The sequence below is a fragment of the Peromyscus leucopus genome, chromosome 14 (assembly GCF_004664715.2).
Source record: "Peromyscus leucopus breed LL Stock chromosome 14, UCI_PerLeu_2.1, whole genome shotgun sequence".
Lineage (NCBI taxonomy): Eukaryota > Metazoa > Chordata > Mammalia > Rodentia > Cricetidae > Peromyscus > Peromyscus leucopus.
This window is the reverse complement of record NC_051075.1, coordinates 49013095-49029560: the sequence shown is the minus strand read 5'-3', so window position 1 is coordinate 49029560 and position 16466 is coordinate 49013095. Positions and strand designations below refer to the sequence as shown.

The following is a 16466-nucleotide window of genomic DNA, read 5'->3' as shown; positions in this document are numbered from 1 at the left end:
TACCACTAAGTACCCACAAGAATGGCTAAAATAGAAGGCAGATAACAAGTGTTGGCAAGGATGTGGAGAAAATGGAACCCTTTTTGTTCACTGTTGGTGGGAATACACAACTGGACAGCCACTTTGAAGAATAATTTGGCAATTTCTTTAAAAAACGAAACACAAATTAAATTTTCAACTCCCAAATTCCACTCCCAGGAATCTATGAACGAGAAATGTTCTAGGAAAGACATGTGCACAAAAGTAGCAGGCATTACTCAAATACAGCAAATATAAAAAAGCTTCTGATTTGGATTTTTATATGTATATTTATTTATTTATGTATTTATTTATTTATTGGAAGAGGAGGGCACATGTATGCCATGATGCTGAGTAGAAGACACAGGACAGCTTATAGGAGTCTATTCTTCCCTTCCACCATGTGAGTTCCAGGGATTGAATTTGGGTTGTAGATTTGGTGGCAAGCCCCTTTACCTGCTGAGCCATCTCACCAACCCCAAAGCCTCAAAGTTTTCAACAATCCAAATGTCTATCAACTGGCAAGCATGTACATTATGATATGCCTGTTTGAAGGAATACATTCAGCAATAGAGGGGAATAAATACCTAAAACATGAAAATACACACCCAATGACCTTCAAGGCATAATAAATGGAAGACGGGATGTAACTACTGCCAATGGTAGGACACATTTAGACAGCCCAGATTTACAAAAGTGAAGCATCATGACGGGAAGCAGCTCCGCAGAGGAGCTGAGGCTGGGAAAAGGTGAAACCAGAAACAAGCTAAAAGTTCTGCAGGGAAGTGATGGGAACCGTCTCTGGTCATTGCTGAATTCACTGGATTTTTACATTTAGAATGAATGGGGTGTTGTTTGTTTTTCTGATAAGTTACATTTCAATAAAAGCTCTTAGAGCCAAAATGAGGGGCTGCCAGAGTCACTAGCGAAAATCCCCTGGTGGCAGCAGCGGGGTTATTGAATCAGTGGTTAAGTTGGAGAGGGGGAGAACTTGTCCATATATTTTAAAGATAAATCTACCCGAATCTAAGTTTGCTTGTGTGTGTGATGATCTCATTTGCCCGGGGCTTATTCTGGGTGATTTGGTTTTTTTGGATCTCAAATAGTAAGTACTTTATTTCTACTTGACGTCAAAATACACTTCCAGACCAAAAGGAGAGAGGGAGAGGGAGAGGGAGAGGGGGAGAGAGAAACAGTGTTTCAAAGAGAGGAGGGTTTCAAACATGATTTTTCTTATAGGGAGGGAGAAAAAATACAAATTTGAAAATAAAAATAAGCAAATGAGGCAAGTGAGGGGATTTCACAAGGGCGGCCCGCAATCGCAATCCCGTTATCACATTTTGAAATGCTCAGTTTCTGGCAGGTGGCTCCCCTCCTCCATCTGTACCATCAGCCAGGGAGGAGGAAGCCATCAGGCAGATGAAAGGAGAGAGTCTGAGTGCAAGTCAGGCCTCAGAGGCAGTGAGCAGCTTTGGAAACTGCCCAGCCCCAGAGCCGCTGCATTTGGCCTTCCAAGGTTGCCCAGCCCCCACTGATGCCTTGTCCTTGCAGGTGCGGGCCCTGCATGGGCTCTGGGAGCCTATAAAGACAGTGGGTGTGTGTGACAGCACAATTCCTTCCCTGCGAGAAGGCCTGGCCCACGCACAGACAGCTGGAAGTCACTTCGACCCCCGATGACACCGTTCAAAGCCTCCTCTGTTTGGCTTTTTGATTTCTGATTGACATTCGCTGGCGAGGGGCGACAAATGCTGGGCTGAAGACAATGTTGATCCGCTCCGACTATTCTCAAGGAAAGACTTTTCAGAATAACAAACAAAACAAAATAAAAACCCCAAAACATTGGTGTGCTTCAGGGACTGAATAGAGCCCAAGAGATCCAGGGAAGCAGGGCTGGCCCTTTGAAGGGGCTGCAAGTCCATTGAGGAGTTAATTGTCTGGGTGTACAATGAGTTTATTCTGACCACATACAAAGAGCTTTCTCTTCCAGGTCCTTCAAAAGCAAGTGTGTCAAAGGGGCCAGGGGAGGAATCTGTATTAATGGCACCTCTTGGGGTTTCCCAAGGTGGAGTATTGAGCAATGAGAAAAAACAAAAAACAAAAACCAGCAACTTCCACCCCCACAACCTGAGATTTGCAAGGTTCCTCAACAAGCCCAAGTTCCCTCGGATCCTTGAACTCATCTCAAACCACGTCAACTATTGTGACCCTCCTTTATATTCTTTGATGACACCACTGTCTATCTCTTGTGGGAATAAACTAAACCCTGGTGTAACCAGAAATTCTTGCTTTTGAGGGACCATATTTATGTGATTCGAGATCCAGTATGGAAGTAAAGGTGATTTCTTCGAGCATCCTGTTTACAAAAGTCTTTTAAGCAGCTGGCCTTGGTCACACCAGGAAGATGGAGTGCTGGATAACCTCTGCATCTCCTGAGATGCATGGCCCCTGGTTAAAGAGGCTCTTAAGCTGGCTGAAAGTTGTCCCTGTGCTGACCTGGGAAAGCAGAGCGTGTCTGGGCACTTCCAGCTCGCTCGAAGCCAGAGGTCTATGTTTTACAGCTGTTTCTATCCACCCAAACACTTCCCCTTCAACTTAAGAACATGTTTAATGCTGTTTTTGCAAGCATTGTCCCCATATCCCTTTGAATAAGAACAAAAAGCCAAGGCTAGCTGGAAAGGCAGAGGAGAGCAGACAAAAAGGAAGAAAAGGAAGTTGAAGAGAAAAGAAGAGAAGGAGGAGGAGGAGGGAGAGGGAGAAGAAGTAGAGCAGGGGGCACCTCTAACACGTGAATCAGGTTGAAGACAGGATTCACATCGATCTCTGAACTGACTTTTTATAAACTTCTTTTTATAAAAGATGTGCTCAAGTTCATGCAAATACAATGTCATGTTCTACTTTCTAGGAGGGCTGGGGATGGAGCTCGCTCGGATGGCAGAGTGCTTCCCTTGCATGACAAAGCCCTGAGTTTGGTCCTGAGCACTGCATAAACCAAGTCTGTTTGTGTACACCTGTATCCTAGCACTTGGAGGGAGAGGCAGGAGGATCGTAAGTTCAAAGCTAGCCTCAGGAGATCTAGAACCAACACCCACCCCCCCATGGATACTGAAGGATGACTGTAATTATATAGGTACAAAATTATAATACAAAATCAAGAAGCTGATATTGGCATCATCCATCCTTATCCAGAGCTCCTCAGTTGCACATGCACTTGTTTGGGTGTGTGCAGCTCTGAATCATTTCACCCATGTATAGATCCATGTCACATCAGAGTCATACAGAACTATCCCATCACCTCGGAGGCTACCATGGGGTTTCCTCTTTTTGGTCATGCTTTCTCTCCTCCACACCTGGCAACTCATTTGTTCTCCTTCTCTATAGTCTCATCATTTCTAGAACATTGTATAAACAGAATTGTGTAATATCTAATCTTTTGCAATCGGCTTTGTGTGTTTATGTATTCATACATGCATGAGCACACTCTGCACAATACCCTTGAGAGCTTTCCAAGTTGATGTTACATATACTGCTGAGTATCATCTGTGGTACAGGTTTGACACAGCTCATCTCACCTGCTGAAGGACATCTGGGTTGTCTCTATTTTGACAGTATAGATAAAGCTGCTATACAGTATATATGGGTGATTTTGTGGATCCTTAAAATAAATATCTTAAGGATCTTTAGTTCCTTAAAATAATTGTTCAGAAATATAATTGATATATTAGTGTTAAGTGTATGCTTGAATTTTTTTTTTCTTTTATAGAAACTTCCAGCCAGGGAGGGTGGCTCATGCCTCTAATCCCAACTCTTAGAAGGCTAAAACCATAGAATCATGAGTTAAAGATCCAGCCTGAACTACACAACTAGACTCTATCAAATGAATGAAAGAAAGAAAGGAGAGAAAGAGCAGTGGAGATGGGGAGGGGGAGAGGAAGAGTGAGTTTCCAAAGCATTCCATCGTGTCTGTTCTATTTAAAAGTTGTTCTATTTAAATCCTCACCAGCAGTGTATGAGGGATGCGGCTTTTCTGTCACCTCCCCAACACTTAGTATGAGGACCATTTTTAACCATCTAACTGTGGCAGCTCACCATGGGCTTCCTTTACATTTCCTGTAGTGTTGAACATCTTCCACCAGCTCTTAGCCCTCTGTAGGTCTGCTTTGGTGAAGTGTCTGTGCATGTAATCTGCCCACTTGTTAACAGAAAGTTTTTCTAACTATTGCGTTTATAGAGCTGTTTGTATGTTCTAGACATAAGGCCTGTGTCAGGCATAAGCTTTGCAAATATTTCCTCACATCTTGAGTGGTAAAATTTTTCACAAGGAGTCTTTTAAAAGTTGTAACAGCTTTACATTCCACAGTACAGACTATGATCCATTACGAATTCATTTTTATTTCATAAAGCATAACATTTAGGTTGAGGTTTTAAGAATGCTCCAATTTTTCTGTTTGTTTAATTTTATTATCTTTAACTAGGCATATACATGTGTGCCTGTGTTAGACAGGTGTCTGCAGAGGCCAGAGGGCAGGGTCTGATTGGCTGGAGTTGGAGTTACCAATGTTATGAGGTGCCTGCTGTGGGTGCTAGGAACTGAACTCAGGTCCTCTGGAAGAGCAGCAAGCACTCTTAACTGCTGAACCATGTCTCCAACCCCTGTTTTTCTATTGTGTGTTTGGTCTGTGGATGCCAGTTGCTACAGTACCCTTGGCTTGGTGGCCTGTCCTTCCTGCACTGAATTGCCTTTGTCTCTCTATCAAACATCTATTCTGGTGTATGTATCTCTGGGTTCTCTATTCCCCATTGACTTGGGTGTATCTGCCCTTCCACCAACCACCCTACTGTCTTCGTTGTCACAGCTTTATGTCTTAAAACAGATTAAACTATTCCACCCACCTTTTCTTTTTTTTTTTTTAAAAAAAAAAGTGTTTTAGCTACTCTGATCTATTTCCTTGGCATAGAAATTTGATGATAAGCAGTCCTGAATCTCATCTCCATCTTCCTGCAGGTACAAAATCAATCAGTTCAGTGAGACCTGGGACTGACAGTTCATCCACTTTCACTACAGGAGCTGTGTGGCCCTCAGAGCTGGGGCTAAGGAATAAGAACAGCCCTGAGACACATCCAAGCCCAGAGCCTCATTCCTGGCTGTCTCTAAGGTGGTGTCCTCAACTTTGGACTTAACTCGGGAACAATAGCAAGCAAGCTTATTCCCACTGGCCTGAGTTCTCTCACCTGGACTTCAGAGGTGCTGGGAAGAGTCGTCAGCCAGAGGGTGCAAGAACTCCTCAATGGTCTATACTCATCCCAGGCTGCCCCTCTCAGGGTCTTTCCTCAGAGGCTTTGACAAAAACAGCTACCAGCCAGAGCTGTTTGGAGAGGCCACCCACCCACCTTCCCTTCCCTGGAGAAGTGACACATTCTAAGAACCTAGAAACTGTTGGTCCCTTGAAGTCCATGTCCACCTGAAGCTTGCCTCTGTCACAAAAGGCTGAGGACCTAATGGTCCTGACGTGGTCCTCACAAAATGAGGCTAGGATTCTTAACATTTTCACTAACAACTATAGCTTCAGTGACTATAACAAACCGGAGCCTTGCAAGCTCCGAATAAACATCTACCCAATAAAAGAAGCATGCATGAAATACCAACAGTTACTAATATCACCAGTGACTCAAACACGCATTTGGTTGTGAAGCCCTTCGGGATCCTTAAGTTCCATTTCCTTTCCCGTCCTTGGAGATGTGATATGACAGGGATTCAGACTCAGTCTAGTACTCCTCACACATAAGCTCTCCTTCAGCCTTCTGGAGTAAGGGCTGAGATATGGGAGGGGACTGAGACTGGGGCCAAGCAGGAAAAACAGGCAACTGTAGAAAGGAGACAGACATTGTATGTGCATGAACACCCATGAACACCCATGCACACTTGTGCACGCCATTTGAAGCTGAGCTCTACACAGCTGGTATTTAACATCCCCAGCTCTGCTAAGATGGCAGAGAGCACAGAACACAGCAGTAACACGCATACAGAGAGCCAAGAGCTGCTTGCCCTGCCCTGGAGATGGGGAGGTATGCTTCTGCTCAGCAGGACAGTGTAGCGTGGGTGTACACAGATCGTCCATTGCTTGTCTCCACTCAAAAGCGGTACAGGTTAAAAATCACATGCATAGGGATGATGCTTCATCTGTAGGGTATCCCTAGACAGCCAAATTGGTACACCTCAGCCTGGCTCAGGGCCCTGGAGCACACCTCCTTCAGGTATGCTCACTGCCCTTGCCTCCAACTGTGAGGCCAAGGGTGGAGACTGCAGAGTCCCTTTTACCTGGGACTATCACCCCTGCCCTAAATCACCCATTAATACATTCTGATCCACCTCTTGAGGGGCACACGTCCCAGGATGGCACTATTCTGCAGACCAGACTCCAGCGAGCCTCTAAAAATAGAGACATAGACAGAGACCTTGGGGAAACAAAGGTGATTCACTCCTTACTCAAGGCACATACTGTGGAGCAGATTAAAAAGAACTCTCCGCCAATTAAAGGTGAGTTGGACTTTGGGAGCTCTACCCTATTCTGAGACTGGCTGGATAAACACAGAAGTCCCTAAAGGAAAATTTAAGCAGAGACTCTTCATGGTTTTGCTTTTCTCACTTTATCTTTAAACAGCAAACTCCCAGCCAGGCCTCTTACAGGAAAATAGGAAAATTTCAGAAAGCTTTCTTGGTTTTCACTTACCATTTGTGACAGCATCAACCCTAAGGACTCTGTGATTCTGAGTCTTCGCGCGTGTGCGTGGGGGGCGGGCTGCGGAGGACATGACACGACACTCCTAAGAACCACTAAAAACCCTAAAAACCGTCTTGTACATGCTGTCTGGGGTCATCCCACCCACCATTCTTTATCACTCCCCAGTCCCCTCTGAGAGGTTGGGAATTGTCACCCTGGTACCTCCAGGCAGCCCCCGTGTGTTATCCTGCAAGCTCACCTAGCGTTCTCCACATCTCAGCTCCAAAGGAGATCACTCAGGAAAGCCCACAGGCTTCAACACAGTCTGCTCTGGATCAGTCAATGGCCAGGAAACACAACCTGCTTCCCAGCCACTTCCCCTTGGACTACATCAATGAAAACCCAAAACCAGTCCCTCTCTCAGCTCCTGCAGCCTTCCACAGACTGTTTCAGCAGTAGAGCGGTCAGGGCTTAGAGGGACTGCCTGGGGTCCTCTTCTTTTCTTCGGATACGCCTCCACGGCATCAATAAAACACCCGTGAAAGCACATGTGCACCAACCCCCTAGACACACACCCCACCCACCCCCATCTGTCTTCAAGGACCAGGAGCAGAGGAGAAGAGGAGGGGGCAGCAGGATGGAATTGCCCCAGATCAATGGATATTTGAAACTCAAACACATGGCCCAGGACCTACCCTGCATGTGTTAATTACCACACATGTGCCCATAAAGGAGTCCGTTAAACGCAAGGGGCACAAAGAACAGAGGGAAGAGAGGACATTCCAGGGGATTAAGTCTAGAGCCTGAAGTTGTGACCCTCCTCCCCTCCTTGAGCATGTGCATCTGGGGAAGATAACATGCCCCCCTCCCCCACTTCTTCCCTCGGGCCCCACACCTGTGAACCCGGACCCCCCAGCCTGGCCAAGCAGCAGTGACCTGCTGCTGCCTGCCCTCCCTCCTTCCCTCCCTCCCTCGTGCTATCTCTCTGGTCTTCCACCCCCAGCTCCCTGCACTCTGCCTCTCTCCTTCCAAGGCCTAATTCCTGGCTCGTGACCAGACTCGGAGCGGTCGGTCCGCACAATACATCTTTTCATTCCTTACAGGCAGAGAGAACTGATCCTTCCCAGCCCATCCGTGGGGCATAGTCAAGAAGGCAAGAAGAGTTAGGGGAAGAGAGAAGCTGGATTCCCATCCCTGCCTTGCACCCGCATCCCTCACACCCACAGACCTATAGTCACGCCTCCTTTCCAACCACACTCCTTGCACTCCCAGGGGCCAGGCCAACATCATTTGGCTGGCAAGCCCCAACTCTAGAGAGATGCCTTCTGGGAGAAGCCACATGTGGGCATGAGCTCAGACAAGGGGCCTTTGTGTGGCCCCACCTGCTGCCCTCCAGAGCACATTCCTCTCCTAAGTGAAGCTGAAAGAGGAACTCGGCAGGTCGACACAGGATATTACCAATGCCCTCTCACACTCTGTCCCCCTTCAAACTCTGGCTTCCCAGGCAGGTGTGACTTCAAGTGGCCTTTCCTACAGGTGGCCCAAGCTTGCCTTCTCTCTATGCCTATGGCAGACAAAGAAAAGAGGACCTGTTTGTTACCTAAATTGATCCTCCAAGTGGAGGGAAAATGAGACCCCTGGGCAGAGTTCAGATCTCCAGGGGAGAGTGAGACCAAACACACACCACACACCACACACCACTCGCCCCTGTCCTTTGCCTCCAGGGAACCCTGCCAGAGGAATAAGCCGGCCATCACAGCAAGAAAGCCAAGAGCTGGGAGCTGACAGTAACTTCTCCCACTAGGGCGGTAATTCTCAACCCGTGGGGTGTGAGCCCTTTGTGGGGGGGTGTCACATATCAGATATCCTGTATATCAGATATTTACATTACCGTTCATAACAAAATGACAGTTATGAAGTAGCAAGGAAATAACCTTATTAGGAAGGTTGAGAGACACTACCTTAGGGGGAGGCTTCATTCTTTGTATTACCCTGCAGGAGTCAGGCTCCTGATCCCGCCTCCAGATGGGCTGGCTGACCTTGGTCTAAGGGGGGACAAATGGTGTTCACTGCTATCTACTGAAACCCCATCTGCAGTCCACCTGCCCTCTTCCAGCTGGCTCAAGAGGAGCCAGGGTGAGCATGAGCTATCCAGCATTGTTACCCACTAGGCGTCAAGGCTACAGCAGCTAGGAGAATGCTTTGCTATCCAGAAAAGAATGCAAATCTCCCAGCCAGCCTTTCTGGACAGCATGCTTTATAAGCACCTCGCACCCCCCATTCCTTCTGATGGGAAGGATCAGTTTTGATGGGTGGTCAGTTATACGTGACCGTCCAACAGTTTTTCCCTGCCAAGAGGTCCTCAGAAGCAAAGGTAAGGCTCCTGACGCTCCTCATCCCACCGCGAGCAGAATGAACGCAGATCCTATTCCCAAACCCTCCAGGCACATGCCACCGACAGCCCCGGTGACTTCAGACCTCTACAGAGGACACCCCTGCCTGCCCTCACCTCTACTCTCCTGTCATAGCATTCCTGGTTGCATCCTCAGCTCTGGGAAGGACCTGGAAAGGTATCTGCTCCCTTTTTCCCACCTTCCTTCTTCAGGGGAAGAGAAGCCACCCACCTGCGGGCCCACTCTTTTAGACAGTGGTGATACCACCTTCCACTGAGGACCACATCTCAGGAAAACAGCTTCTCTGATCCTCCACCCCCATCCTCAGTGCGGTGGCAGAACCCAGCGGCTGCCCCGGTCTCCATGTGGCTGTGTGGGTAACCCACAGTGAACCTCACGCTGATTCACAGTACCCTCCCCACCGGGGACTCTTAGGAGCATGCAGTTTCCAGAGCCGAGGGAGATGGGAAGCCTCGGGTTCAGCCTGAGGTAGAGGGAAGCTCGGCCACACCTGTGCGTGAGACAAAATGGCTAGCTAGCTGCTTTCCAGGTCGGTCACTGTATGTGCTGTCCCGGGAGCCAGCAGTGGTGTGCCCTAGGTCTCAGACTGTCTTCCAAGCCGGAAAGGGTAGGCAGCACACTGCAGGGACCAGCACTGCATGCCAGGGTCCACTAAACAGTCCTCAGACAAATACCAGCTATGTAAAAATAGGAGAAGCAGACTGGAAAAAAACAATGTGGGTCCTTTGTTAAAAGGAGGGGGCAAATTTGTCATTAGAAGTTTAAAATAGAAAGCGTTACCCTCTCTACCACAGTCTCTGTCTGACTGTCTGTCGTCTGCCTCTTGACTTGTAATAGTAGTGTTTAATCTGCTGTTTAGTGTTGTTCTAGGTTTAAATAAAAGAATCAAAACCTTCCGCTTGCTATGGAAGCCAAATGGTAAGTATCACACAAACCACGTGATGCTTTGTGGGTGACAAGGCCTGGCAGCAGACACTCATGGGACATGCCTCTCCTCCACCCCTGTGTGCACACCACCGCGCTCTGGGTATCAAAACAATATGGCTGAGAATGTCAGGGCCACGGCACTGGCCGCATACTATGACGTCAGCCTGGCCTTCAAGCAGGGACTCTAGACGCACTAGAACACACTCTCAAGGGAAATGGCAGGGGAGGACACTCAAATGAGTCTACAAACAGGTAGGGCCAAGGTAGACGTGAGTACCCTACCTTGATCCTCCTCTTCGAGTAAACACTAGATGTGTTGGTAGTTGGCCAACTGAACTTCCCAGAGAGCAGAGACAGATCCACGGGGCTCACATAAGGGTCCCTACCCAACTCTGTGCCCCACACTTTCGCTCTTTCCTCAGAAACAATGACAGCTGGGCCATCCTCCCATCTAGTGCTTCAGGAAACTGGAAACATGAAGCATGCTTACTTTTCACCCCAGGCTCCCTCTCTCTCAGCTAAGTACCCCTACTCAAACTAGCTTTCAAAGCAAACGTGCAGATGAGGCATAAAACTCCACTCACCTCTTCTTTCTGAATTATCCTGGCTCAGGGGCTTGTCGGTGACTGGACCTTGGGCAAGAGAGACAGAAGCACAACATTCAGATCATACTGTGGTTGGTTTCCATCAAACACTTGGCAGAGCCTGATGTTATAAGTACATGGTCATGTATATATGTATTGTATACACACCGGGGATATTATATACAAAGTTGGTGTGCACATGCATGTCGAGTGGAGTTTGTTTAACATCAATGTCACTGATAACCCAGACTGTTTTGAGATGAACTATGATTTCCAGGTTCCCTGGAACCAATCTTGACGAGGTTTTTATAAAACTCCACATCCATGTAACTCAAACATTCTAATATTTGTCCCCCGCTCATACACCCCTGCGCCCCCTCTTCTCACCAGCTCCATGCTCTGACCCATATCCAGTCACCAGGGCCAACTGAAAAGAAACCCCTTCTTATTGAAAACGCAATGATTGACATCCCTTGCTGGTCAGGGCAGGAAATCGGTGATTTTCCGTCTGCGTTAAGTAGAAAATTGTTGGCCCAATTGTACTGAATGGGCCAAACAGTCTGAGGCATGGAAACAATTTTCTAGACACAGCCTGTTCTTCAAGGAGGGGGCAACCTGCATGCTGGCCAAACATTTGCCCATCTCTTCTGGGATGCCACATGAGCCCATCATCTAGACCTGGCTCTGTGGCACCTGCCTTCTCCTTAAAGCCCACTGCCACATGTGCAGGGAAAAACCTACTCCATAGAAAGACCTCTGTGGAGATCCTGCCCACAAGAGAAAACTTTCCTAATCCACATTATACTCCTTCTCTATACACTAGTTCTCTCAGGATTCTGTTATCTTATCCTGCAGGGGACTTGTGTTTAATGCATTTGTTTGCTTTAAATGAAGTGTTCCAGGTCATTTGCAAGGAGGGCCAAGTCCTGCCCCTCCTCACCCTAACCCAATTAAGGTTTCCAGTTTCTGTGTAAACCACAAATAAAGTAAACTTCCCTTTTGGCCCGTAAGTTTTGATCCCTAACATACATTCTTACATACATTCTTATGACCTATGCCACTTACTTTCCTTTTTAAAGAAAGAGAGAGAGAGAGAGAGAGAGAGAGAGAGAGAGAGAGAGAGAGAGAGAGAGAGAGAGAGAACAAATTTTATTTTACAAATTTAAAAACCAGGGAAAAGTTAGCAAAGACTGAAGACCTTTGGAAGCAGGTTTTAACATAACATTTTATTTTTCGCTTGCACTGAAAATTGGGAATAAGTAAAAATGCAACCCCTATACACAGTGGATGGGTTGAGACTGGCTGTTTTGAGGGAGACCTTAAGGGAGTTACTAATGAGGGAAAAACATGGGGCTTGTGTGAATCTATACCCCACAATCCCACAAAACTGACCTGATGGCAAACTCCGTAAGCTTACGAAGTTGGGAGTAGAAAAACAAACTTTGCTCTGGATAAAAACCCAATGGATCATTATCAAACTTGTCTAATTATCAGAAAAGCTTCATAAAAACAAAGGATTTCAGGTCCATTCCAGATCTAGTACCTACTAGTCAGAATATTTAAGGAGAAGCGTTGACACTTGGAGTCTCTTTAATCTCCCAGGCACTACAGATGACCAGCCAGACATACGGTTCACTGTTAAAAGAACCTTCCGTTGTTGTTCGTTACAATACTCAAGGATGGCAAAGATGTGCAAGAAAAGCTAATACTCTCCTTGCCAGTGTCCGGGACAGATATCACTAATCAATCATTGAAACCTTTGGTGTTGAACTCTCATGCACCTTTAAAATCAATACCAATAATGCACTTTAAGGCCCACTCAAAATCCTAGATGTATGCCATCTCACCTCTAAGGGACTGTGTGTAACCAATGCTTAGGAATAGAGCACAGACCAGAAACATAAACTCATACGCATATGCAGTCATTGATGGATACTCTTCACCAAGCTGACTACAGAGCAAGTGTAGAGTGGAACCCTTCTGACCTGGAAAAGGGTTCGTTTGCCACACCACCCTTTAGAGGTTTGCCTGTGAGATTCAAAGCCCAACCAGCAAGTCTCTCTCCAACCCTTTTCATTCCTCCCACCCTTTCCTACGGTACCTGAACATACAGGAGTTTTATTCTGCACAGAAGAGCCACTGATGGGCTTCCCATCTGGGGTGACACACCAGCAGTACCCCGTGTAAGTATGGCACTGCACCTGTTCAGAGAAGTGGACAAGGAGGAGAATCGTAAGTCTCAGGTCACATTCAATCATCCCTCGTCCCTTCTCCAGGCATCTGGACATCAGAAAATCTCCTTCCACCTCCCACTCCCACATCTGTCCCAGGACGCCTCTCACAGGTAGAGCAGTCAGGTGAACCCAGCATTGACATCACACTTGCTTTATGACCCCTGTGTACCACCACAGCGATTACCTGCTTCTCTCCTAGGATTCCAAACACTGAACATCTGAGAGCCTATGGGGAAATGCCCACTGTGGTTACCCTGTGATGTATTACCCCAATACCTGTACTTTTCCCCCAGAGCTGGCATATGCTCCCATTCAACTGCAAAACAGCCTGAGCTATGAACTAATTCAGCAAGTATCTGTGAAAATTTCACCGCTAGGGATTGACAGGACCCTTCTTGAACAAGTAGAGACAAATGCTAAGCTTTTCTCATAAGCAACATAGTGACATAAGTCACATAAGCCTGCCTGGTGAGAACGCAGCTCTCCTGAGACAAGGCCAGAGCCCCCTTGGGCCTGCAGGATCTTCTTCTAGAAGCCCAGCTGGACCACAGGGTGGTCTTCAAGCCTGCAGGATCAGAGCTGGCTGTCTGGGAATGGTTAATTAAAGTGAGGCTTTCTTTTAATCTTCCAGAGTAGCTTTCTTTCTCCTCCAGTAGCTGTTGCCTTGCCCACCTTCTCCCATCCTACCCACTGCCCTCTTCCCATCTGTTTTCTCTGCAGAATTACTAAACACCTATCAAGACAGATTGCCTTGTGTAAAACTCTTCAATGGTTTGCTTTTGGACTCAAGATAAAGATTAAACTAATTTCCATGATACTTAAAGGTCCCCAACAATCTGTCCCTGCCCATCCTCCTGGTGTCATTTTTACACCCAAGGCTCCACAAACATCCTCCACTTTGGCCACAGGGGGCCCTTTGATGTTCCCAAGCACAGCCTCATTTCTCTTGGTTCTGAGCCTTTGTTGGCCCCAACCATTCGGTTTATCCACAAAGCATCCCAGGCCACCTATTCCCAACCTTCTCTTAATCCTTCTGCTCCCCTTCATGATACACCCTCTCCTCAAAGCCAGTCTCAGTTTCTCCAAACCCTTCTCCAAATTCAGAACCCTTCCCACGGCAGGCTAGAGAGCTTGAGCTGTTGTTCATCGGGCAGGTCCATCTGGCCACTCTAGATTTATAACTTCAAGGGTGGCGAAGTAATTATTTCAGAGTCCCCAGAATCTAGTATGATGCTGACATCTATTGCAGGTGACTGATGGGTTGAATGAAAGCATGGATTCTCATATTTCCTCCATTCTTGGTCTCCCATCGATTCTAAAATGCAACATTAATTTAAAAAGCCATACCGCATTAAGTGTATATCTCAATGACAAGATGTGTGCCAATGGCAAAGATATTAGAGTGTGAAAAAAAAATGTGCCTCTTGGGATCAAGGACATATTGGAATTGAGGCCGGGCAGTAACTGCATACAAATTGAGCAGAGAGATGTAGAAAGAGACAGTGAAAAGAGCAATCTGACAGCCTGGGTGGGAGCCAGAAGTTATCACAAAGGCAAAAAAGGCTATGGAAAGTATTGTACTCTTGTGTGGGTATCAAACACTGTCATTCCCCGCCCCCCAGGCAAGTTGTTTCACCCTGAGTCTGTCCATAGATATCAGGGTAGAATAAAACAGTCTCTTATTCCTACCAGTAACATGGTTGCTGTCAAATGGAGCACTGGCTCACATCTCTGCAGGGACACCAGTGCACAGAACCTGAGCCACACTCTGCTCCTTCTTCACCTTCTAACACAGTGACACCCAAGATGCTCACCCACCATCAACATCCCAGGCTTGGCAGCACTGCTTCCCAATGCGGCTAATGTTGGAATAGAAAGAAATCAAGACAGGCCAGGGATTGAATCCTAGTCTAGCCAGTTACAGAAAAGGCGCATTACTAGTCCTTTGAGCCTCCTCTATCTACTGTGGATAATAACTGTCTAAGCTGGAGGGCCCTGGTGAGGTAGTCTTACACCTGGCATGTGGTGAGGGCTGGTATGGAGTGGTCATAGCAGTGATTTTGTTCTCGGTTATACCAACACCACCTGCCAGGTGTCTCCCCACAGGCCAGACCTCCTCTAGTAACCTCCACAGGTGTGGGCGGAAAGCGCCTCTGGAAACTTGGCTTCACCTGCAGATCACATAAGCCCTGCAGGGGACGCTTCCTAGAGCTCATTCCTATCCAGAGGCAGCATTTGAATGGGCCCAATGGGATCTGGCTGGCTGCTTCCTCCACTTTGGCCAATAGTCACCTCTGGGGAACTGTCCCACGGGCTGAGTTGCCACGCTGACTCACTCCTAAACCCTGGAAGCCCACTGCTGAGGCTCTCACAGGACGACTGTGCACCAGGCGACATCCAAGGCTGTGCGGCATGCTGCAGCAGGGACATCAAGGTCCAGCACGCGCCAGAGAACCAAGCTGTTTGAGAGTCCCTTTCCCAGGGTACACACAGAGTTCTGCCTAAGGTTACCAGGGCAGAACGGAACACATGAATAAAGGCAAAGCCCAGAGCTTTGCTTCAGGGGACACAATCTGACCTCGGGGCCCAAGGGTCCACGGGCCACATTCTCACTCAGTATGTCCATTGTCTCCCTGTGTGCACATGGGCACAGCCAGCCAGCCCCCTAGCCAGGCCCACAGAACCAAACACAACTCCTTTCTCCCCAGGGTCCTCAGCTTTTTCTCCCAACCACACTACAAGGAAAAGACTCAAAAAAAAAAAAAAAAAAAATCTTCATGCTGGGAGCTGCTTCCAAATTCCATAAAACTGAAACCAAATGAGGAATTGCTGCCCTGTTCCTTTGAGGCCTTGGGCATGCCTGACCCACCCAGCTGTGTTAAAAGGAAGAGGCAGGAGGGAGCAGAAGAGAGCACAGGGACTCTAGTGGGGTCTCAGACTGGGGGAGTTGTTGGGGTGGCTAATCAAGAACTCTTTGCTAAAGGAACCCAACGATTCAAACTGAGAGATTATAAGTTGCCTAGCGGTGTTTTTTAATGATGTTTGCAGAAAAGAAGCTACAGGGAGGCAGCTTGCAGCTAGTCCATCTGTCTCAGCCTCAGATAACAGCTGCATTGATTTTAAAAGGGGGGATAACAGTAATAACGCCCGTCTTGGTTGTTGGGAGAGCTGAGGAGGTAACATGAATAAAGCGCGGGTATCAGCAGGTAAGAACCAGTGGAACTTTGCTGTTTCAGGCTGCGTGGTTAAAGAGCTTTCCATGTACGCAGCAAACGTGGAAACCAGAGTTCTGAGCCCCAACACTCATGTCCATAGCGGAGAAGGCGGCCCGTCTGTATTCCAAGCACTCTGAAAGCAGACCCAGGGAATTCCAGGGCAAACCGGCTACCTAGACTAGTTGTATCAGTGAACTCTGGCTTCAGGTGAGAGACTCTGATTCAGGGAATAAAATGGAGAAGTGACCAAAGAAGACTCCCCAACATCAACATCAAATCTACACACACACACACACACACACGCAAACAGGCATACATGTTGCACACATAGACATGGAAAGACAAAAACACTTAG

The 16466-nt window shown here is 47.4% G+C and overlaps 1 protein-coding gene across 9 annotated transcripts in view; it reads right to left on the bottom strand.

The window, feature by feature from the left end:
- Positions 1-16466, bottom strand: part of Smoc1 (SPARC related modular calcium binding 1) — a 165330-nt gene that overhangs the window by 41271 nt on the left and 107593 nt on the right. For 5 of the 9 annotated variants that reach the window (XM_037210682.1, XM_037210684.1, XM_037210683.1 and 2 more), the window contains exons 4-6: positions 12764-12863; positions 10663-10710; positions 6747-6815 (exon numbers count right to left, since the gene is read on the bottom strand). In XM_037210682.1, the coding sequence (XP_037066577.1) occupies positions 6747-6815; positions 10663-10710; positions 12764-12863 (217 nt within the window). The remainder of the gene's footprint in view (positions 1-6746; positions 6816-10662; positions 10711-12763; positions 12864-16466) is intronic. The other 4 variants (XM_037210685.1, XM_028877560.2, XM_028877568.2 and 1 more) reach the window with 1 other exon arrangement.